General features: G+C 38.5%; 1 protein-coding gene across 5 annotated transcripts in view; it reads left to right on the forward strand.

The window, feature by feature from the left end:
* MITF (melanocyte inducing transcription factor) overlaps positions 1-25,708 on the forward strand; it is a 204,435-nt gene that overhangs the window by 126,171 nt on the left and 52,556 nt on the right. For 3 of the 5 annotated variants that reach the window (XM_089519440.1, XM_089519412.1, XM_089519432.1), the window contains one exon: positions 12,868-13,117. In XM_089519440.1, the coding sequence (XP_089375566.1) occupies positions 12,868-13,117 (250 nt within the window). The remainder of the gene's footprint in view (positions 1-12,867; positions 13,118-25,708) is intronic. The other 2 variants (XM_089519450.1, XM_089519422.1) reach the window with 1 other exon arrangement.

A 25,708-nucleotide genomic window follows, 5' to 3' on the forward strand; every position in this document is an offset into this window, starting at 1 on the left:
GTAAAAAAAGGATTACAAGACAAGGAGAAACACATTTGGATATCTTGATATGTATAGAGTCATTGACTTAACTAAAATATATTTCTGTTACAGTACATTCACTATTGTAATCTGTTTCCCATGCAGGATTTCCTGTGGTTTATCCAACAGCACACACTAGTGTCGATATAGGTGTGTAATTCATAAAAGTATAAATCAGGATCTGGAACCCATTTATTTAACAGGCATAATGAATGTCAAATAATTATTCTGAAGTACTGAGTGACTAGAGGGAAGACACACTTCCACAATTGATTGTAAACTGGAGCGTGTCCAAAGGAGGGCGACTAAAATGGCGAAAGGTCTGGAAACCTTGCCCTATGAGGAACGACTCAGAGAGCTAGGGAAGTTTAGCCTGGAGAAGAGAAGGTTAAGAGGTGATATGATAGCCCTGTTTAAATATGTGAAAGGATGTCATATTGAGGAGGGAGCAAGCTTGTTTTCTGCTGCTCCAGAGAACAGGACCCGGAACAATGGATGCAAGCTACAGGAAAAGAGATTCCACCTCAACATTAGGAAGAACTTCCTGACAGTAAGGGCTGTTTGACAGTGGAACACACTCCCTCGGAGTGTAGTGGAGTCTCCTTCCTTGGAGGTCTTTAAACAGAGGCTGGATGTCCATCTGTTGGGGATGCTTTCATTTGGATTTCCTGCATGGCAGGGGGTTGGGCTGGATGGCCCTTGCGGTCTCTTCCAACTCTATGATTCTATGAATTGGGCACAAGTACATTGCTGGATCCCCAAACAATGGAAAGATGCAGGTGTTGACTCCATAAATGAAATATCTTCATTTCAAAGTAAACTAATAATGTAAGTAATACCTGTAATTCACAATCCATTTATTTCATGCAAGATACTGAACAAATAAAAAAATGGTTGTGAATGGCAATATGTTGGTCTCAGTCTAGATGAAAAGTGTGTGTTTTTAACTGACAGAACAACTTTCCACTTCTGAGTTGTAATATGCATTTTGTGTGGTTTTTTATTATTATTTTTTACACTTTTCTATACAGAACAAACAGTGGCCCTATACAGACAGGCCAAAATAAAGCTGCTTCAGGTCACTTTGGAGATATGGTGTTTCAATGATACATGCATCCTAAGAGTCCAGAAGCCGCACCAAAGCCACGCTCCAGTCCTAAGAACTGGAGTGCAGCTTTCGTGCAGCTTCCAGACTCTTAGGACACATGCATCATTGAAACACCATACCTCCAAAGTGAACTGAAGCAGCATTATTTTGGCCTGTCTGTATAGGGCCATTGTTTCACACTCCACTTTTCTCCCTATAATATGCATTTTGGAATACTGTTAGAAAGCAAAATCCATGTGAACTTGTCAGGAATGTTCAGTGAATAGGGAAGAAAAATATCCTGAATCATAAGCTCCAAAAGATATAGGGAATCCCAAGGAAGACAAAGCAGCTTGCGAGGAATACTGCTGAGTGGAAATACTGTTTGAGGAGAAAGAATCAGACTTTGCCCACTCATCTTCCTTCCTATAACAAAAATATAGATGACAGTAATGGAATTTCATCTAATACTGTGGTTCTCAACCCTTGGTCATCCAATTCCTTTGGACTTCGGTTTTCAAAAACACTAGCAAGCATGGGACATGGTGAGAGACTCTGAGAATTGAAATCCAAAACTTTGGGAGAATCTGATATAATGGACAAGGGTTTTTTCCCCTAAGTTACCTGTGGGTTCCACCATCCTCCAGAAGCACTGTTATACAAAGGAGACAGTTCAGTTTACTCTAAAACACATTCGGGTTACTAGGACTCAGTTGCTTAAATAGGCTTCATTCTGTGAGAATGAAGTTCAAAAGCACTTATCATTTAGTATGTATAATGCAGTTTCATTTACTCTTTTTCCTTATTAGAATACAAGTGAGTGGAAATCAGTCCACATCAGCACTAAGAACCATTCTGAGATTGCATTTTAAAATGAGCTGGCCTTGTTTGCACTTTCTGAACTAAAACATGAAACAAAATAAACTTATTCTTCAGTTGTCTTGTTTCTTTAAAGTTTGCAAAGAAGTTATTTTATCAAAAACTGTATAGAAAGATGTGTTAACATAAGGGGAAATGTACAAAAATGTACACATTTTTCTTTCCAAATGTGTAAAAAAATGTACACATTGGGAGAAAAATGCACAAAAGGACATACTTTAGAGAAAATTGCACACAAAAATGTATATATTGGGGGAATGAATGCAAAAGTCGATGTGAATTTTCATGAGTACTTCAGGAATGCAGAAATGGGATGAAATAAAGTTGTGACTGGATAACATCCACAGTATGAAAAGCCAAGAAGGCAGATTCACCCAACATAATTAAAACCCTTATATGTATGTGTGTTGGGGTGGGGCAGTGTACTATTTTATGGCCATTCTATCAATTGTCGCATGCACTTTCAGTTTGCTCCTGAAACTTTCAGTAGGCTCCTGATATTTTTTCCTTCTTTTTGGGTAAAGAAAATAACAAACAAAACCATAGCCACAACCTACATATAGGTAATCTTTACTTTGACTATTGTTTAGGAAGGATTTCCTGTTCTCTAGATTGTGCACTCTCTCTTTCTTTGCCTGTTGTGGTCCCCTCTATTGAAACATGTCAGTTCACCAGGAGAATGTTCATGTAAACTTCTTAAACTTTCCCCCTTTCATAACTGCTTCCATCAGAGCTTTCTTTAGTCTACCTTATGATTTCCTAGGATACTGAAAACCTCTGATTAGTCTGAGCGCTCATCCCAACCCTCCATTATTGCTTTTAGTGAAAGGTTTCTCTTTTACATTTACCTTCCACTTAGTTAAAAAAAAATAATCAGGTCCTTGCTAAACTTTTACAACCTTTCCTCTATGTGTGTGTGTGCGCACACACTCCTTCCATATTTAGGAGAATAACAAAGACATAACGCTTATGTGTATTTTATCTTAAGTGATGTTTTGAAAGGCTGCTTACCTCCAAAAACAGTCCCATTCGGTTGAAGACACACAGCTGGTGTTTCTTTGTTAGTAGAAAGCCCTTTTAAAATCACTTTTATCTTTCTGGTCTTCATTTGGCATGCTGCAAATGAGCCATCCCCTTCTTTGTATAATTCAAGTTTGCTTCCTTTACCTTCACCTGTGGATATGAATACGAATTTTAATATGGGTCTTTGTGAGATGCTTTCATTTTTTCCCATCAAATCTCTCCAAATGCCACTTCTTGTTTAGCCATGAAAAGCCGTTCTTATTATTCTGTTGCTTGTTTGAAGCATTAATGGTAACAGTTCTGGGAACTTAAGCAGTAGCCTTAAGATTAGCTCAAGATTGGCTGAATATTGGAAGAAAACAGCACAAAAAAACCACCCACACATTGCAGGGCACACTGTAGGCTAATCTTTTTATCCCTTCACATTCCAAACCCATCTGGTGCTTTGATACACTGGCAGTAACAATAGAGACCCATTTAGTGTACCAAGCTTAAATAGACTTTTAAAAAATAGCAACAGCAAGGATAAATCTATCTTAGGAAAGTTTTCAGCATTTGGATCAGAACTAGGAATGTAATAAACACTGGTACTTGATTTATTTTCAGTTTGATGAAGTTTAGGGTGGCTATTTATGGATACTACAAAAAAGAAAGACCAAGCAGGAAGATTAAAAAAACAACAACACAAAATTGCTTTATATTTGCTTATATTAAGATAGATAGATGAAAATTTTGGAATATTTAAATGTAATTGTTCTTGTATGCCTTCAAGTTGTTTCCCACTTATGATGACAAGGCAAATCCATTATGGGGTTTTCTGGGACTGAGAGTGTGTGACTCACCCAGGGTCACCCAGTGGGTTTCCATGGTCCAGCGAGGAATTGATGTCCAGAATTGTAGTCCACCACTCAGAGCACTCCACCACTCTGGCTGTCATTATTTAAATAGACATACAATATTTATCATCATAGTCAGGAAAACTGTGACCATGTAGCTTGTGTACCTGTTCAGTTTGTTGTCCAGGTGCTAACAACTGATGGCGTTGAAGTAACTTAACTTCAAGGTCCCTCCTTGTGATTCTTTATCTTTAAACTTGGACAGCCCTGCAAATAGTGCTCTCTGGCCTTCATTCATATAGAGGACTGCCCTCTATAAAGCACCACATGGGGCTACTTTAATTAATTTGCTTGTTTGAAATATTACTGAATTGTGGACATAGGAAAGCCTTTTTTTAAAAGCAGATAGTGTAATTGAATAAGGAAGGAGGTGACTCAGTCTCTTTACAAAAGTAGAAATTCTAAGTAGAGAAATCATATTATGGCACAAAAACAGAGGAACAGTTTAGTGTCTGTGGCAAGAAGGATGAATGTTCCTCATCAATGACCCTCATCAGTATCTTGCTGTCATGGGAGGGCTGGGACAGGACACATTATGACAGGGATCCCCTGTTTAACTGGAAGGCAATGCTCCTTTCTGTCCAGTTGTATATAGATGTGTTTGGAAAATTAGAAGAGTTTGGCTTATAACCAGAACTGCTGCGTAAACTAGGACTAATATGGTCAGAGTGGGGCCTTCAATATCTACGTATCGGTATATTCAGGATACTCAGAATAATCAGAAACACATTCAGTTGCACTCAAAATGAGTGTAATCATGGTTTGTGTGAAAAGGCCTTTATAAAAGCTAAAGGGATATGTGAATAATAAAATAATAAAATAATTTGTCTTTGAATACAATAGCAAAATAATCAAAGATTTACATTCCTAGTTTTCAAGAACAGGTTATAAACTTGTGAAGACAAGTGAGAGTTCCTTCACTGCCAGTGTAATGCAGTAGTTTCTAAGATCCATATGTGATTTTTGGTAACCTTCTTCAGTTTACCGAATAGCAGCTGCTGAAGATCAGTCTGGGAGTGTGGTCTCAGACTTTCACATCTGTGCTAGAAAGTTTGGTTGAGAGAAAAGTTCTAAGCAACCTGGTTTCTTCTTGGCAAACCCTTTTACAGGTACAGGTATTCATTTCTTGATTCCAGCAAGGAATTTTAGGTGTAACACACAAGCTATTATTAACACTGATGTAATTATTTCAAACTCCTTTTTGGCTAGGAGCGTTACACTGTGTGAATATACAATTTTCATTAGAACATGTGAATACAAACTCAATTTATATGAATCTATCTTGTATGCCAAAGAAGGCTTGTGTTATATCAGGAATGTTTTAGCTCCAAACTATTTTTTATGGGTGGGTTGAGAAGAGCTGGAGGGAATGTTGGCATTTGCTGGAAAATGGAACAGGAACGGAATGTCTCTCAACTCTGGCATTCACACCTAATGAATGCTCTTATGTGTGCACAGTAACAAAATGCTCTGCATTATGTGCCTGAATAAAAGTAACATTATGCTTATGTCAAATTCTCTGTGCTTTCTGCTTCTGGCTTTTGCATTACTATTCAAGATGAGCAGAACATTTAATAATCAGCTTAGTCACTTCCCCATGTATGCTCAATTACTCTTAGAACTTTGATTTTGATTAAGATGAGTGTGCATGTGTATGCCCACACAGACACATCATGGTTATGTGTCAAATAGGTATGCCATGCAAGAGTCGTTTTGCATTCATATGATGTTTTAAAAGGAAGTCAACCTGCAACCCAACACAGCATACCAAGAACACTTGTATCTCTCTTTGTTACTGCTATGTGAATTCACTGGTTTTAGCATGTTAACCAAATCTAAAATCTATCATTTATTCATCTTTAAAACCCTGTCTAGATATGGAGGCTATAAGCAGGTCAAAATAATGTGAAAACAAAGTGAATAGAAGAATGAGCAACAGTGAAACAGATATATTTTTCAGCAGAAAAAAACCAAAGACTCATTACAACTAGTCACTAAACACTAAGATGTTTATCACACTATACTCTTAAAGTGCTACTATTCCACTTTGACTCCTCTAGCTGCCTCCTGTTGCATTCTGGTATTGGCAGTTTTAAGGAGGGGTATTTAGAATTCTCAGGCAGAGAAGTTCTCTGCCTGAGAATTCTAAATACCCCTCATTAAAACTGCAAATCCCAGAATGCAACAGGAGGCAGCTAGAGCAGTCAAAGTGGAATAGTAGCACTATAAGAGTATAGTATGATAAACATCTAAGTAACAGAATCCTTCTGCGAGATGCTTGCATTTTGAGTCTCCAGAGAGGTTTCTGAATCTCTCCTGCATGAGCCAGTGAAATTGTTCAGCAAAGGGAATATATGGACTTATTGAAGACTTTGGATAATTAGTTCTCATGATATGAATGACAAGGCTGAAAGTTTTTTTTTTTCTTTTCAGAGGTAAAATGTGGAGGTTCTGTACATTCTGTAATAGAAGGGCAGTTACTTTATGTGGATAATTAAGTGGCCTTAAGTTCAAATATTTCATCTGGAAATGTATCAGGATTTTAGAGAGTGGTGGAAATAGTTTCCAAATTATATGCATACTTTTTTTGTTTTTTACTTACAGATTTTCATCAATAGAAAAATTGACAATCAAATATCTGACTTATAACAAAACATCCAATATCTGACTTATAAAAAAACCATACAAATATAATTGCTGAAAGAAACAAAGTACGATATCATTAACAACAGTTAAAATGCTTTTATTGAGACATACCTTTCTCAATAAAGCAACTTAATTACTTATATGTAATTGGGAACAAGAATACCCTATCATGTGAAGTCTTATACAGTGTGCCCTTGGTATGCACTAGCATTTGGTTCCAGGACCACCACCACCACCACCACCCAGGTAGATACCAACAGGCATGGATTCTCAAGTCCCATTATATACAATTGTCTAGTAAAGCAGCTTCCCTTATATAAAATTGAAAAGTCAAGGTTTGCTTTTTGGATTTGTGTGTGTGTGTGTGTGTAAATTAGTAATTTCAAACTGTGGTTGGTTGAATCTGTGGATATGGAGGAGCAACATGAACAGACTCCACCATTTTTAAGGCATAAAAATACTTTAACATAATGTAACAGTTATAATAAGTATAACGGTATAGTAATCATGGGTTATGAAGTACCAGTAAGAACAACAATACATCTTACAATTATAGCATGCACTACCAAAGCAGGAGGTTCTTTGCTCCCGTGAACTTCCTGGATGTTGAAGGTTCCAACCCATACAGCTCTCTCTGTCAACTGGCTCAACTGGATTTCTTGTCCCAGATAAGATCTCACGATAAGAACACTGTGGAGGAGACTTACAGTACGTGCTCCCCTTTAAGGAGTGCAGGCCATGACAAACTGTAGTGCCAAGGCCTCACAGGATTCTGAACTTGGAAGCAATCACTCTATGTGAGGCTTGACTTGTACAGTCCTCTCAAGTGGAAAGTGCCCTCAGTTCAGTTGCAAATTCTGTATATATAAGGTTTCAGTCTTTACTACAGCGCACTGTTGTCCGTTGTCCTGATCCCTGGTGGGTGCTACCTGAGCAGCTGATATAATAAATGATTAAAATAATGTCAGGCTCAGATTTGCTGCCTGTGATTGCTACAGCGATAAACTGAGGAGTGTTACTAGTCTTCCTTTAGTTCATAACTACTGAGCTTCAAATCTTTCTGAATACCCCAAACCTTTCTTTATGTACATGTGGATTTGTGGGCAAGGGAGCCCCCAAGGGAAATTTCTAATTGGTTGGTTAGTTGGGGTCTGTGCAGAATGCCCCTGAAGGGGCAGCCTGCAGCCACCTCAATCTTTGCTAGATCAGGACCATGGCAATCACATGCCGTGGCCCCGATCTGGCCTTTCTGCTGCTGCAGACGCTGCACCAGAGGAGTGGCGTGACACCATGCACTGTGTGAAGCAGCGTGTGGTGTCACGCTGGCCTGGGGGTGGAGTCAGGGTGTACATCATGTGGACATCACACTCTGACTCCACCCCCAGGTTGGTTTTATAAGCCAGTCTGTACAGCCCATTGGTTTGTTTACAGTGTGTCAATCAGAGTCTTGGATACTTCCTTGCTAGTGGCACACTCTTGAAAAAGTTGAGTCTCCGTCATCCAAAATGCTTGGAACCAGAAGTGTTTTGGATTGTGGAATTTTTTTTTTTGGGGGGGGGGGGCGGGGTGATTTTGGAATTTTTGCACATACGTAATTAGGTATCTTGGAGATGGGACCCAAGTCTAAACATGAAATTCATTTATGTTTCATATGCACCTTATATAGGGCCCATACAGACAGGCCAAAATAAAGCTGCTTTGGGTCACTTTGGAGGTATACTGTTTAAATGATACATGCATCCTAAGAGTTCGGAAGCCGCACCAAAGCTACACTCCAGTCCCTAGGATGGGAGCATGGCTTTGGCACAGCTTCTGGCCTCTTAGGAAGCATGCATCATTTAAACAGCATACCTCCAAAGTGACCCAAAACAGCTTTCTTTGGCCTGTCTGTATGAGACTATAGATAGCCTGAAGGTAATTTTATATATAACACTTTTTTAACAATTTTGTGAGAAACAGTGACTACTGAACCATCAGAAAGCAAAGGCGTTACTCTCTCAGATACCCATGTGGACAATTTTTAATTTTGGTGTATTTCGGATTTTGACATTCCAGATGACGCTCAAGCTATACTTTACATTAGGCAACTTAAGCAACACCAATCTCGTGTCTGTGTGTGTGTGTGTCTGAATTAATTAGTGAGGCCAGGATCTGATGCCATTGTTTGCACGTGGGTACAACATATGCTACATTAATGGGTGTTTTCCACCAAATGGCAGCAAGAGTTAGTGTGAGAAAACTATGGTTGAAGAATCATGAGAAAGACTGTAATTGAAAGCAGAATGGTTTTTTTTTTTTATAAAAACACAGGTCTGTAAAGCAATATTCTAAATCTATGTAATGCTGTTTTCTACCTATACCAGTATGTGTATAGTTTTTCATTTTAATACCAATAAATCCAATAAGGATAGAATTTAATCCCAATTTTAACATCTGTAAGAACAATAAAAAACAACAACGCTATTTTCCCCCAGGAAAGTAAGAGGTAGGGTGAAATACCATATGATAGTTCCCACCTTGAACATGGAATTGTGGAAGGATGACATAAAGATTTTATGTTTTGACACAGTTGAAAGTGCTCCTTGTAACTTAAAAAACCCTAAATTGCTTGCATTCAGAATGTCTAAAGGATTATATTCTCCCAGAGAAGTCTGCCCTGGCTCTATGAACTTTAGAGAGCCGTCTCAAGGGCTCATGCTCTCTGTTCCATCACCTGTACAATCACACCTAGTGAGTATATGGGAAAGGATCTTCTTGATGTCTGTTCAGTCTCTGGAAATTCCTTATAAAGGAGGCTTGACTGGCCTGGCCCTCTGCCTATTGACCTTGCTGTTGTTGTGCGTGTTCAAGTAATTTCTGATTTATGGGAACCCTTAGAGAACCCTATCACTGTTTTCTTGACAAGAGTTGTTCAGAGGAGTGTGCTTTTGTTGCCTTCTGAGACTGAGAATGTGATTTGCTCAAGGTCACCCAATGGGTTTCCATTAGGGTTGCCATAATTGTCCACTTTTACCAGGGACAAAATGTGGAACAAATTCAAGACCAAACTGTAGGACAACTGCAGGACAAAACTCAGCCCAAAATGTAGGACATTGAAGAAAAATGGTGGACCTTAAATGTCCTACATTTTGAGCTGAGTTTTGTCCTGCAGTTGCCCTACAGTTTGGTCTTGAATTTGTCCTACATTTTGTCCCTGGTAAAAGTGGACAATTATGGCAGCCCTATTTCCATAGCTAAGTGAAGATTGAAACCCCAGTCTCTAGAGTCATACCATTATACCAAACTGGCTCTCTATTGATAGATATTTTTATTCCAACAGTCTTTTAATAATAATGTAATAATAATAATAATAATAATAATAATAATAATAATAATAATAAAGTTTATTTATATTTCTTGCCTCTCCCATGGATCGAGGCGGGATTACAACAATAAAATAATACAATAATACAGATACAATCAATAAAACACTAATATTTTTAGGAACTTTTAGAATGTTATAATAAAAGAATTTTTAATAGACTTCTGCTGTACTGTTTTTATTTATTTTTATTAATTGCATATTAAAACCTTTTTGCAAGTTTTAGTTTTTTTGCTTAAAATATATAAATAAATAAGTACAAAACAAAACAAATAATAATAAATTTGATTTTTGTGGAAAGGGCAGGGTGTAAAAAAAGATGAAGATGAGAAGAAGAAGAGGAAGAAGGTTTTGGTTTGCATTTGTCATGAGCAGAAGCGTAGTTTCTTTTCTGATACTACTTTATGATTCCAAGGACACCTGAAAAAGAGAAAAAATTGAGTTATTAAAGAACTTGGTATCTCCTTCTCCATTTTAAAATGAAAATATTTATTTAGAAATTTGGTATCAGTACACTCCTTTGGCTATACTGATCCCCCCAAAACTTGCCCCCCCCATTCTGTTTAATTTTTTTTTTTTACATTGCTAGATGAGTGATAGATATACACATCATTCAGGGTTTAAAATATTTGCTTGAAGATGCTCCAGCTATTTAAATGGGTCATATTAATACAATTACTAATTGGTTGTGTTATTACAATTATTATTTTTGACTTTTCACACAACTTTGCGAAACTTGTCATATACCAGCAGTCTCCTTCTTGGGAGATAAAAAGATATGTGAATTTATGAATATGTAGAGGGATGTAGTTATAGGAGTGTGTGGAGAAAGCCACTAATGAACGATTGAAAGTCGTTTGATGGAGAGTTTGAACTGTTTTACATAGCTAATCTTGCTCATTGGAAACAGTGGTAGATAGCTAGATGTTGCCTCTGAGTCTTTTCCTGAAGAATTTTTGTAAGACCTAACAGTACATTTCTCTTTTCCCAAGCTGCCTCCCTCCTTTACCAGACCCAAGAAAGATGGCATTTGTTGCAAGATTAATATAACAAATATTATTCATTTGATAAAAATCCATAAGTCATTTTACTAAGGTATGAAATTTCCCACTCCAAGCGCTAGGTAGTCCAAGGGATCCCTTGCAAGACGTGAGAATGTTTCACTGTTAATTGAAAGTATTCCTTTTTCTCCGTGAATATCACAGTCAGTGACTTCTCTTGAGCAGCTAATTAGTGCGATTATTCCACAGCTGCATTAGTTTCACCACAAAGGTTTTTCTCTTATTTTATCAAAAGGATCAGTCTCCTTGGGAATGTTTCAACCTGACAGGGCTGAAATAGCAAGACGGTCATCATTCTCTATCCCTACCCCCATCCTTTTGCAAATGAAAAAAGAAAAAGAAAAAAGCGAGTAGTCTGAAAAAACATGATTTGCTCCCTTTTTATTTGTATCTTTTATTTCAGATTGACCAATTTCTGATATGATTAATGAAATCAATTCATTTTAAATACCCGTAACGTGCAGCAATTCTGGAATTGATTAGAAAAACCTTTTCTCTATCCTGTTGTTTTTAGTAAGACTTCCTAATAATTTGTCTAGATTTTTGAGATTCCCCCAAATTGATACTCTTTGAACCTCTCAAGAAGTGTAGGCATTGAAATGTAGTAAGCTTTGACTCAAAAGTTACTATTGTGTTTTCAGTAGCAAAATCTATGGGGATACTTGTTAGAATCCATAAGCTACAGTAGTCCTGAACATTACCAATCCTTACTCAGACAGTTGTTTGGCTCTCTAGAAATGAGTACTGATGGAAAGGAAACCCTAGGCTAAATAGGTTTTCAATACTCACTTTTGTTCAGTTAAGCTTTATTTAAAATTTCTGTAATACACTCACAAATGCATATAACAAGGCATAATTTATTTTCCTATAGTGTGGGGAAAAGTCACACATAAATTCTGCCTGCATATAATTGACCATCACTTTCACTGATTAGGGTCTGCGCTGTAATATAGGGAATTAAATTGTTTCCATTTAATACATTTTTAACCATATGTTAGCACAGAAGTTTGAAACCAGTACAAGATGTATCATTCCTTGAGCTGCCCCTATTTTGGGATTCAAATAAATCAGAAAATAAATAACAAGTAAATAAAACAGTATGCTTGTCTTATAGCAGACTTCTAATTGTTTTAAGATGAAATACATACTGTATATCTTCTTGACAATATAGTTCTCATATAGTTTAATATTTGTATAGGTATAAAGAGGTTAACTGAAGATAAAAATGTGTCCCAGGAGCTTGGTATGATTGAGAATATAAATACTAAGCTGTGCATGCACCAGAGATTTCCTCTGACTTTTCCAGACAATTTTTAAAAAGTTAAAACTTAAAGTTAAACCGTGAGCAAGATTATTTCTCCAGTGTAGATGCAGCCTCTGTAATTCATCAACTGAATGAAATTAGGGAGATTAAAACGATATGGTAAGATGTAGTATGTGCCTTGATATTGGTCAGTACATCCCACTAAATTCAACTGAACTTACCATAGAGTGTTAATTTGATTGTCTGAACATACCACCACAAGCATATCTTTTTCCAAGGAAGTAGGAAAAGGTGTACTATTGGCTAAGTTTTTTTAAAAATCCAATTAAAAAAAACCTTTCTGTCCCCTTCTATAAAGTGGGGGAATGGCAGTTTAAATACTGGTGATAATTAGCCTCCTTGATTTAATAGGTATTAAAGTGAAAAAACATTGACAGACCAATGTCTTGGAATCTTGATCTCTGCCATTTCTATTAAATTCCCATATTTGCAAAGGGTTTTCCTTTCTCTTAGTCAGCACATCTATTCTCCCCCAACCCCCTACCCACCCAATGTAATCCTTCAAAGTTTGAACAAATGTTAATTGGTGAGTGATGGAGCTATCTATGTCTTCTGGTGTTTCCCTGCAGCAGTTCTGAGCACCCTGGAGCTTCCAAGCCTCCACTAAGCTGCTCCTCCAGTATGACATCACGGATTTTGCTACGACAGCAGCTCATGCGTGAGCAGATGCAAGAGCAAGAGCGCCGGGAGCAGCAACAGAAACAGCAAGCCACCCAGTTCATGCAACAGAGAGTGGCAGTGAGTCAGACACCAGCCATCAACGTCAGCCTCCCAGCAAGCCTTCCTCCTGCTACTCAGGTCCCAATGGAAGTCCTTAAGGTACGTGAAGTTTCCACTATGTATGCTTGAACTTGCTAAGAAGTGAGAGGTGTGCGTGTGATAAGTATCGCAAGTTTCATGTGAGTTGTCAAGTAGGTTATATTTTAAATTCCGTCATAAACATATCGCCCAGTTTTGAATCTGCTGTCCCTTTTTTCCAAAAATGTTTTGCATACCTGCAACTAAAGTTGCTGGGCTTTTAATAAAATATTTTGAAAGAAAACTGTTTTTTCAAAGAAACAATTGATATGAACTGTTCTCAAAAGTGTTCCTATATTCCAAATAATTTAAAAACAAACATCTCACCAGAATTATTGTAGTTCCATAGTCCACTTTTTATGGAAACAAATAAATATTACATGCACATATATTTGTGAATAGGTTTCTTCAAAAATGAAGAAAAGATTCACACAAAGGGTTGTTTCAGAAAGCCTTAATCTAGAATACGGTCTTTTGCTGTTAGCCATTAGTAATCCTTTTTTGTTCAAATGACTTCATTTCTTTTTGTAGCTTTTGTGTTCCTCACTGGTGCAGCTTCCTAATTACAAGGGGGAAAACTGTATCTGTAACAGACCGAAATACAGATGTCTTCATTTGAGTGGAGTTGAATTAGACCAGATATAGCAGAATAGTGCCATTATTCTAAACCAACATTTACAGTTTTTTTTAAAAAAAATACACTAATATACACTATTTACAATGTACAATCAGTGTTATACCTGTTAGGTATGTGAATCATATTATCCGCTTTTAATTGACTCTGGAAGTTAGTACAGTCTTCAGACAGATTAAGTGTGCATGTGTGATGTAATGTAATAGTGCTACCCACTCTCCAGCAATGTGGTAAATCTGGGATTTTACAAAAATCAGTCTTTGTTCACCAGTGTAGAGTTTGAAGCATATTGTTTCTAACAACGATAGCTATTATGATGGTGCTGGATATGTCATGCACCTGAACAAGGCTGGGTCATAGGTGAATTAGTAGGAGGTGGCCCAAATATCTTTGCATAACTGAGTCTTAGCAATTGTCTGGCTAGGGTCATATACAAAAAACACAAGCCTGGACAGAATGTGAGACATGCTCAAAATTGATAAAACCATATATCATCAGTCTCCACAGAACTGAGATGGGGAACCTTTGGCCCCAGAAACCCCAGCCAGAATCGGGAAAGCCAAAGGTTCACAGCCCTGCTGTAGAGCAAGGTCTAAAAAGGTAGTGGGTCAGCTGAGGTCCAACATAGGCTTGCTTGTATAGAAGCACAGAATCATAAAGTTGAAAGAGACCTCAAGGGGCATCCAGTCCAACCACCTTCCATGCAGGAATACAGAATCAGCATCCATTGCTCTGTATCTTTGGCTGCATCAATAAAAGCATAGTGACTAAATCAAGGGAAGTAATAGTGCCACTATATTCTGCTTTGGTCAGGTCCCACCTGGAATATTGTGTCCAGTTCAGGGCACCACAATTCAAAAAGGATGTTGAGAAACTGGAGCATGTCCAAAGGAGGGCAACTAAAATGGTGAAGGGTCTGGAAGCCATGCCCTATGAGAAACGACTTGGGGAGCTGGGAATGTTTACTCTGCAGAAGAGAAGGTTAAGAGGTGATTTGATAGCCCTGTTTAGATATTTGAAGGTATGTCATATTGAGGAGGGAGCAAGCTTGTTTTCTGCTGCTCCAGAGACAGAACACAGAACAATGGATGTAAGCTACAGGAAAGAGATTCCACCCCAACATTAGAAGTTACTTCCTGAGAGTAAGGGCTGTTCGACAGTGGAACAAACTCCCTTGGAGTGTAGTGGAGTCTCCTACCTTACAGGTCTTTAAACAGAGGCTGGATGGCCATCTGTCAGGGATGCTTTGATTGTGAGTTCCTGCAGGGCGTTGGACTGCATGGCCCTTGTGGTTTCTTCCAACTCTAAGATTCTATGGAAGCAGTTCCATCAGTGGACATCCTCCACTGGATTTAAGCTGTAGCCTTTCCAGTGAGGGAAATGACCATGTTCATATATTGCTGTGGTGAATCAGAGAACCAATTTTCAAACTGAAAACTCTGAGTGGGATGGTGTTAATGAAAAACACAAATCTCTGTAGGCTCATAAGTCTTCAGTGAGGTCTGAAATATGCTTACTGTTCATACTAAGATGCTTCATCCTCCAGGACTCCCATACCTTGCCATAGTCTTGTGCTGGCTAGAGCCTCAGCCTGGTTAATAGTTGAACTATGCTTTTTAATATTTGGGATGTGAGTTGATGTATTGTTTAACTCCCCCCTCCCTCCTTAGTTCAATTCATATTTAGCTTTGCGATCCCTAGTCTTGGTTTCTCTTTTCAGTTCAGTTTCTCTTAATGCATTAGCGTTAACTGATAGAGTAGGTTTAGTTATCTTATTTTTAAACGCCACAATAAAATTATAATGGAGTTCGGAGCTGAAGCTAGTAGAATTTTTCTACTATGATCAACTGCAAGAGGAACAAGAATTTAGACCTTGTTAGTCAGTTTTGGCCAGGATTTCAAAAATAAAAATGTAGGAAATATAACCAAACACAGTTCTGAGAGCCTATCTCTTTGGGTGTTCAAATGTTTCTCATATTGTATATCAGTCTCAGTTGACATTAAGAGAGTATGTTTCCCATGATCAGTTGCAAAACACACTACTTTCATGTACTTCATATAGCCTGGACGTTAAGCCGGGCCCTCACAAACATCCCCTTCAAATCTAGTGACAATTCACCCAGACACTTCCTGTGATGTGGTAACATATTGATAAACATATAAATGTGTAATTTTATTTCCATAGTTATGGCGAAACTTTTCATTTATTTATCTGAAATCAGCTCATTGCAATATTTTATATGATCTGCCACATTACCCTGCTTGAATGAAAAAATTAGGAATCCCCACCAAAGTGAATTTCATGTTCAGATCAAGTGATTCCATATATACCCTTCAAATGTGATAAAAATTCATCCAGCTGTTTTTATATGATACGGTAACAAACAGATGAACAGATGTTTAATTTTACTTATATAGATGTTTGTTGCCTGTCATACAACTTTGTCCAAATATACTGTTGAGTGATATTTCATTTTGTGATTCATTTGTCCTAACTGTGCTCTTCTAAGATAATGTTATTGTAAGTATCTCTTTCCTGCTTTTCTACTTCTTAGACATCACTCAGACAGCCCAAAACAAATTAAAGCCAATAAAAGCATCCCTTGCAGAAGTCAGTGGCCATCAGCATTGTGTCTGCTGCATTCTGGTCCACTAACAATTTCTGAAAACTTTTCAAATGTAGCCTTACACAAAAACATATTACAGTAATTCAGTGTTCATATAAATAAGGCATATGTCAGTGTGTCCAGGTTTGATTTTGTCATGAAGGGATGAAGTTGATGTACCAGCCTGTGCTAAGCAAAGGTATTCATGGCTACAGCTGCTTCCTAAGCATCCAGGTGCCGAACTGAGTACAGATGCTCCCTTGAAGTTTGAACTCAGTTCTTGAAGGCAAGCAATGGGAACTATCCCATACAACAGAGATTGAATTGTGGAGACTATTTCTTTCCTGCCCACTTCTGTCTTGTTACAGTTCTGTCAATTTATTACCCTTTGTCTAGCTCATTACCATTGGTGCTAACCACCAGCAAGTGGTCTCTTTAATAGTGATTTCTTTAAATACCCTTGCTATCCCAGAAAAGAAACATCTCTGCCTGGCAGCTACATATTGGTGATAACACATCCCAAATCCCTTACAAATTATTCACAGATGTTCCACGTAGGTGTTAAATAGAATAGGGCACTAAGTTAAACTATACACCAATGACTAGAGTCATTTATAGTCTGACATAAAGCTAGCATGGTAGTGGTTTCAGTGTTGGACTAGAACTCTGGGAGGCAAAGTTCAAATCCCTGCTTAGCCTTGGAAACCCACTGAGTGATCTTGGGCAAGTCTCACTCTCTTAGCCTAAGAGCAAGGAAATGACAAACATCTTCTGAAAAACTCCTGTCAAGAAACCCTATACATTGGAGTCAACTTGAAAGCCCATAATAACAACACAAATTCCAGAAAAAGTAACATCTACAGCACTGCTTGTTATCTCTTACGGGCCTGAATCTCATGCTTGACCTCTAGGTCTTCTGCTGCACTTTTTGCTCTGTGCCTTGGTAGAAGAAAGAAGGTTGGGGAGGCTAGAGGTGTCATGTCATCTGCCTCCCATCTGGCACTGGGAGACAACTGCCTGCCTGCAGTTTTCACCAGCATGTATTTTCAGTGCCCTTAGTATAAGCATTCTCATATTTGTATTATGCAGATAATATATGGGCAGGATCCATTGCTATCTCTTTGTTGACAGGACTGCTTCCATCGGTAAAACTAGGAGGCAGTGGCATCACTAAGGTTGGTGTTACCTCGTGCAGTAACTCATGGTGTCATCACCCATCAACATCCTCCCATGCCATACCATACAGAATCTTGAATAATGTTTTCTGTACTAATGTTATTCATTAATCATAATTCCTGCTTATCACTGACTGTAATGATAATAGTTGTGACAAAGAACAACTAGAAAAATCAAAATTATACCTTTAAATTACAATATCATAAGCACAGCCTCGGTGGATTTACATCAACATACTTTCATGTGGGTTGAAGTGAAAAATTGGTTAAAAGGTTGATGTCTTTAAAGAAAATTTAGAAAGAAGAATTATTTAAATTTTAAATTTACTTTTTAAAAAATTACTTTCCCAATTCTAACTCCACTGAGCCTCACCCCCCCCCCCCCACACACCATTTCTTCAACATTTTAATGGGATACAGGTGAATGCCACAATCCATTTTTGCCAAAAAGCAGATGTTTAAGTAGCAGTGGTGTCACACACACCCCTTTAGTGTGTTACCTGGTGCAGTCTGAACCCCCTAGTGATGCCACTGCTAGGAGGGGGTTCTTCCCTCTTTAGCCTCCCCCCCCCCCCCCCCCCAGTCCTGACAAGCTGCTACTGAAGGTTAGAAAAACAGTTTTAGGATAAAGCTGGTTTGGGGATATTTCAGCATAGAAGACAAGCTTGTAGGATGAAGAAAGGGAGAAAGTATGCATTCTTGTTCCTTCTAAGATTTGTGGACAGAAAAATCTCCAGTAAAAAAATCTCAAGGAAAGAAACACACACTAGAAGCAGCTTTGAACGTTTTTGATACCCATATGAAAATTCTTCCTTCTGAAGGGATTCAATTTTGCAAGAAGTGTGCAAGGATATCAATTTGTGTTCTCGTATTTCCCCAAGAAGAGGACATATGAAGCACCTTAAACTGAAGAGAAAATCCTTTCCCTATTCTAACTCGGCATTGAGCATTTTGGGTGACAAGAGCTCCCAACTTATTTGCCTTCTTGTAGAGCTGTGGTTCTCAGCCTTCTTTACCCTAGGCCCTAGGATCAGTGGAAGGCTTCAGGGTGTCACTGAACAGGAAAAAAGGTATTTCATTTAATTTTCTTCCCATTGCTTTTGAAACACTCTTTATGGAGGAAAAACTTTATGTCAAATTATGTTATTAAGTAATTATTTCATTCCAAACAAGGATTAAGTGGGATGCTACTAATATGGGCAGGTAATATCTACTCACCATTGTACACCATGTTGAGGCGAGGAGGTCCATAGTTTTCATCAGATTCTCAAGGTGATTCATGGCTTAAACTGGAAACATCAGGATTTGCATGTAGAAGACCCTGGGTTAAACATCTGTGCTGTATCACTGAACTATAGCCCTTCTCTAATAAATGCAGTGGAGCTCATGGAATTTTTTAAATATGCACCAGAGATTGGTCATGTTGTTGTTCTTGTTGTTTCAAGTCATTTCTGACTTATGGTGACCCCAAGGCAAACATATCATGGGGTTTTCTTGGCAAGAATAAATCAGAAGTGGTTTACTGTTGCCTTCATCTGAGACATAGGAGTTTATCAGACAAGGGAAATTGGAAGTATAATCCAGTGGCAATCTGAACGCAATCATGGGGTTTAACGTTATTGCGTGATAGACTACCACACGCAATTTTGGGCAATGGCAAGCTATTTTCGGGCAATGAGAAGTCAGTTTGAATGCAATTTGAATTCACGTAAATGTGCTGAACTAGCGAATTCATGTGAATGCATTCTGGCCCCACTTTCTTTTCATTCGAAATTAAGAGAAATTCCTCCCATGTGATAAACTCCAGAGAGAGAGTGACTTGCCCAAGGTCAGCCAGTGAGTTTTCATGGCTAAGTGGGGAGTTGAACTTTAGTCTCTTATTGTGCTAGTCCAGCACTTAAACCACTACATCTGGCTGGCTCTCTTTACAGCAAGTCCTTTAGTTCAATATTAGACCAGCATTATTTGACCACAATTATTAGACCAATATTATTTGGTCCTTTAGTCCAATATTGCCTGCTCTGGCTTGGCAGCATGCTCCAAGTTCTCCAAGACGAAGTTTTTCTCAGCCCCCAAGCTTAACTGGTGATGTTAGGACCATATGCATGCAGAAAATGAACTCTACCACTATGTCTGTATTCTGTCCTCTGCATGTCTTGTATATCATCTCTTGCTATAAAGGGATGGCATTTGGAAAATCAATCTGAAATCAAAGAGAGGAAATGTTACGTCTCTCGTATGAACCTATTAGATATGAGAATCAGGTATATAACCAAACAAGCTCTGAGCATGAAATTTAAAGATTTACAGTTCATTTGTTTAGGGTGGGAAACTAGTTACTATAAAGTCTTTGTGCAGAAGCTATAATTAGGTACTTTAGCTTAATGTAATTTTTAACTCCATACCGTAAAATCCTGCAGTTAATCCTTGAACTCTCTTGAATCAGTGGGGCCTGGCTGTCAGTTCTGATCTGAAATAGTATATCTTTTCTTTCGCCATCTGTCTGATTTTGACAGTGGCAGATCTTTCACCCAAGGAAAGACTGAAACAAACTATAACTTTCATGCTCAGTCAGAGCAGAATTTAAGTGACAAAAAGCCACCACATAGCTTTTGGACTTCCTTGTACACATTATTAATTTGATTTGCATTACTATAGTTCTTTAGTTTATAGCTTGCTCTAAGGTAAACATTTGTTGATGTGTTTCTTCATGCCTTTTCCAAATTATGGTGACTCCAAGGCAGGCCTATCACAGGATTTGTAAGCAAGATTTATTCAGAAGTGCCTGCTTAATTGCAATGTCAATGAAAATGTTAATCGCGATCTCACAATTTTCACACAATTTCCACTGTTTAAACCCTGTTTTTCCCCATGTGGTAAAGTCCTAGGACACATTTATTTGTCTTCTTGCTTGTCCTTGGAATTCTCAGCAGCCTTCTCCAGCACCACATCTCAAATGAACTGATTTTCTTGCTATTTTCTTTCTTAACTGTCCACATCCATACATTGTAATAGGGAATACAATAGCTTGTATGATTCTAACTTCTGTGTTGAGTTGTATATCTTTGCATTTTAGGATCTTCTCTAGTTCTTTCATAGCTGCCCTCCTTAATCTTCTTTTGATTTCTGACTGCAGTCCCCATTCCCATCAATCTTTGATCCCAGATATGAGAACTCTTTTACTATTTCTATTTCTTCATCGTCTAGTTAGAATTTGTGTAAGTTCTCTGTGGTTATTATTTTTGTTTTTTTTTATGTTCAACAGTAAGCCTGCCTTTTCACTTTCTTCTTCGATCTTCTTTAGTAGTTGTTTGAGGTCTGTGAGGTTTTCTGCTAGCATTATGGTGTGGTCGGCATATCTCAGATCGTTGATATTTCTTCCTCCTATTTTCACTCCTCCCTCTTCTGTTTCCAAGCCTGCTTTTCTTACTAAATGTTCTTCATTTAAGTTGAATAGGTAGGGTGATGTGATGCAGCCTTTGCCAATTGGGAACCATTCTGTTTCTCCGTGTTCTGTTCTGACAGTAGCCTCTGTACAGATTCCTCATCAGGACTATCAGATGTGTTGGCACTCCCATGTCTTTAAAGGCGTTCCATAGCCTTTAATGATCTATGTACTCAAATCACTATGCTGGCCTAAATCTAATATTGTCTAGGAGATGCCTACTGGTGTGTGGGACTTCCCTGCAATCCAGTGGACTCCTTCAGCTCATTTCTTAGCCCGCTGGAACAGGTGCAGAGAGTGCAGGCAGGACTGCAAAAAGGAAAGGGAAATTGTTTCTCTCTTGCAGTTCCACTAGCAGGGGCAGTCTTGTCACCAAAAGGACCCCATTGGATAGTATCCTAGAACTGTAGCCTGAGTAACCAGGAGCAGACCCATTTTATTATTATTTGTTACATCTGTATCTTGTCTTTCCTCCAGTTTGTTCAATTTGCTCCATCCTAGTTTCTCGCCATAGTAAGAGCTTTGTGAGGACCATCAGACTAGAAGACTTTTGACTGGCCCAAGATGGCAGAGTGATTTTAATAGCTCAAAAGGAATTAGAATGTAGCTCTTTGAAACCCCATCCAGTATCATTGCACCACACCAACTATGTAATTTTAGAGACAGATAATTCAAATTTCTGTCCCAAATTTCTCTCTAATGTCACCTTCCTAACTAACAAATTATAAAGTTGTGGGGCTCATCTGCCCATTTTTGATGGGGGGGGGAGTATATGCAGTGGGATGATCCTGGTAATGAACTTGGTGGCCACAAGGTTGTCATTAGCAGTGGTGCATCTAGACATCTTTGCATCTGATGAACCATTTATTGTTTTTATTTCCATCAGTTCCTAGATGAAGTTAGGAAATATTCCTGAAGCTGGTTAGAGGGAGAACAGTTATTGCTGCCCTAATTTTGGGATCCTGAGGGGGAAAAGAAATGATGACCACCTGACAGATAAATGATGAGGACCATGCATTTTATGAGGATCATGCAATAGAGCCAATGCTGTATACTGTACTAGTACAGTATGAATGTTTAGACTAGGACTCTAGGAGATCAGGGTTTCAGCCATGGAAATCTACTGAGTGACTTTCAGCAAGTCAACTTCCTCTGAATAAATCTTGTCAAGAAATCCTCGTGATACTATAGGTTTCCTGAAGTTGGAATTGACTTGAAACCACATAACAAAAATAACAACAGGGGGAGTGAAATAGATGGCAACAGACAAGTCATGTAAATCCAGTAGGTTATTGTTATTTTTTCACAACCTGTTGTTTCACAACAACAAATTATAAAAATTTCAGCTCATTGTTTATTCAAATAACTATCTCACTAATCCTTGTGACCTGCAGGATTGTTGTAAGATGGGGGCCAAGACTGAGAGACTGTGACTCACCTAAAGCCTTCTAGTAAGTTTGTGGCTGAGGCAAGATTTGAATTAGGGACTTTCCTAACTTACATTCTTGGCCATAAAATAGCTTCATAGGCTCACATTGAGTGTGAGTTAAGAGAAATCAAACACAAATGCCTTTTTCTTCTAAAAGAAGGGCTAAGAAATGAGCTGAAGGAGTCCACTGGATTGCAGGGAAGTCTTGAGTTCCAGTGGTATTGTAGAAATCTGTTTTGAAACATGAATATTGAGCAATTTTCAGGGCCCTCGGGGCTCTGTCAGAACTATTTAATGAGCCGGATGTCTCTAGCTACGTGATCTATTTGCTGTGAATGTATTAAAAATATTGATTTATCAATTCACTGTAATTGCTTAATTTATGAGTTTACAATGCACCCTTGCATTACGTTGAGTTCTGAAAAACAGAGAGACTCAAAAATCATGGACACTGAAACAACGCCACATCCCGGTTCCCTATCATTTAAGCTTTTTACCATTTCACTTGAAACAGCTTTGCTGTCATAATCATTACAAACTTTTTTTTTTTACATGGAGGGTTTTTAAATGTTCAGAAAACACTATGGATCATACAGTTGAGTGATTTGGATCCTACAGATGTTTTGTGTTACTTAGAACTATCTGCTCTGTGTTCCTATTCACGTAATATGGCAGCATGGTTCATCATCATCTTCAGTGGTTCTCCACTTGGCTATAGTACACTGTGACCAAAGATGCATCTATATTGTAGAAATAATGCAGTTTGACACCACTTTAAGTGTTATAGTTCCATTCAGTTGAATACTGGAATTTGTAGTTTTACCGGGTCTTTAGCCTTCTCCTAAAAAGGGTATTGGTGCCTCACAAAACTATAAATCCCAGAATTCTGTAGAATGGAACCATGGCAGTTAAAGGGGTGTCAACCTGAATTATTTCTACAGTGTAAATGCACTCCTACTTAATCTGTGAAAGACAAGAAGATGCTGAATGGAAGAACTTGCTTTGGACAAGCAGAGCGGTGAACAATATTCAGTTACATGGTGCTTTCTTGAATGAAATCTAGTTATTTTTATAATGTTGTTGGTAGGGGGTTTTGGTTAGGGAAATTCCTTAAAAATTATTTCTTTGGGATCAAAGGTTTGAAACCAAAAAAGCCACCACAGTGCTTGGTAGCTAATATTTTCTTGTCAGAATACTAACAGTTTCCCTAGAGCAGGAGTGAGATGGTTGTGCATGACTAAAGTTTTTGTTTCTGGGAATTTAAAAGAACGTTGCCTTTGCTGCCCCTTCATTCTGCAAGTCACTTCTTGTGTTCAGAATTACTGGGCAAAGTAATGTCTTCACTGTGTATGATATTCCTGAAATTAGAGTTGGAAATGATTTCTGAGGTTATTTTGTGTGCCTAGTCTGCATACCTTTGCTCTGTTAATTTAAAACACCTTGAAGACTACAGTCAATCTGGTTACTCTAATGAAATAAGCACATCATGCAGGAGACTTGTTTTCAGACTGCAGCTACATGCTCTCCAACCTTCCTGATTTGGCAGGAATAGGTCTGATTAATCCTCAATCATTCCACTTTTTCAACTGCGTTTAATTTTTTCCCATTTGCTCTCTTCTCCTCCCCACTTTCCTCCTGTGTCCTTAGCTTGCTTCAATTGCTGCAAACTGAGTTTTAACTAGAGGAGTAGTTTGTACTGAATTAACTCAGTGGGGTGAGAGGACGGGAGGGGTGAAATCTTCCCCTTTCCAGTAGGTGCAGGTCAAAGCAAACTGCTGCAGTCTGTCTTAGTTTGTTTGTTCTCCCTTGTTTGTAACTTTCACAGAGGGTATGCTGTTGAACTGAGGCTTGGATCATGGCAAAGTTGCACACTCGTATTCTCCATGGAGAGCATTCTCAAAAGTATGTGGGGAGGGAAGCAGATCTCTAGCTCTGACTCCTATGCCAGAATGCCCTCTGTTTTTATCGTTGGTATTTTAAAAAGAAACCACTCTTCTGTTTTGAAAGACAGAAGATTAGCAAGGGATTTGCAAGTTGCCTTAAATCTCATCAGGAAGCAAATTAATGTCTCTATCCACTTCAAGACTGTTGGGTAGGAAAACCTGACTTTAGCCCTTTTACAGAGGTGGTTACATCATGCCAAGAATGTAAGCGTGCAGATTGTGGAGATCTTTAAAAAAAAAGATATGCAAGGATTATGAAAAGGTATGTTAATGAGGCTATGCTATGCCAAGCTAGAGTATTTATAGAGAATGCTCTTGTACAGCTAGCAACATTGTGCCAAGAACATAGTGAATGTGTGCATACACTCTCTAAGACATACACACAGACACACTTAATTTTATTTTGATGTTATTTTCCACTCCTGTTGGAAAACTCAGTTCCTTAATTTCCAGCTGAATGAGGAAAAGTTCAACCATAACTACTCTTTACAGTAGTGAGAGAAGTGTTGTTAATAAATCTCTTCAGTGCTTTTAAAGCTGCATTGTATGTTGTAAATTTCATTAACATGCATAGGATTGAACATTAAAATATTAAAGGGTTCAGATCTGCCCATGCTTCCGTTTAATGAATTCAAACATTGTACTTTTGACAGTGAAAGAACAAAAAATGACTCTGGGTTTTGGACAGGAAGATCACTTAGTTCTGAGGAATAAGTCAAGCTATACAGTTTGTGTGGAAAGCAGGAGAATCTCTCAGTCTTCCCGCTGAGGAGTGGCAGCCCAAATGTAGAGTGAAGAGAGACTGGATTGGGGCACAATAATCTTACAGTTAAAAGGCTTGTCTATGAGTGTTATTTTCTCCTGTTGCTCTCTATATCTTCTTCTCCTATCTATGAACTTTAGCAGAAGCATCATTAGGGGTATCAGGGATAAGGACTACCCCAGGTGACACCTAGCAGGGCAGTGAACTCCTGATGGGACTGGTTGATCCCAGGCAGACAGCAGCTCTGCCTTCCCCCAAAAGAGAGGCATTCTGAGTCTGGTGTGGCTGCTGAGCAAGTAGCCATACCAGACGCAGAAAGAACATAATCACACCAGAACCGGAAAGAATGGGCTGCCAGGAGGCAGCAGCTTCACCCTTCCCCACCCGCTCCCAACCACCATGGCCAAGGCAGCCTGACTGAGGAATGTGCCAGCCAGGCAGTGGGGTGAGATTGATGCCCTCAGTTACCACACCAGGGATACCAACCCTAGTTATGCCATTGATTGACTTTACATGCTTGAAAAGAGGCTCAGCAATCAGCCATGGGTGGGTTATTTGATATGCATCTTCTTGCATCTTCATTTTTTTGGTTCAAGTGTGCATGTTGTGTAAGACTG

This window comes from Sceloporus occidentalis, unplaced genomic scaffold (assembly GCF_023333645.1).
Source record: "Sceloporus occidentalis isolate IW3139 unplaced genomic scaffold, rSceOcc1.0.p SCAF_1, whole genome shotgun sequence".
NCBI classification, from domain to species: domain Eukaryota; kingdom Metazoa; phylum Chordata; class Lepidosauria; order Squamata; family Phrynosomatidae; genus Sceloporus; species Sceloporus occidentalis.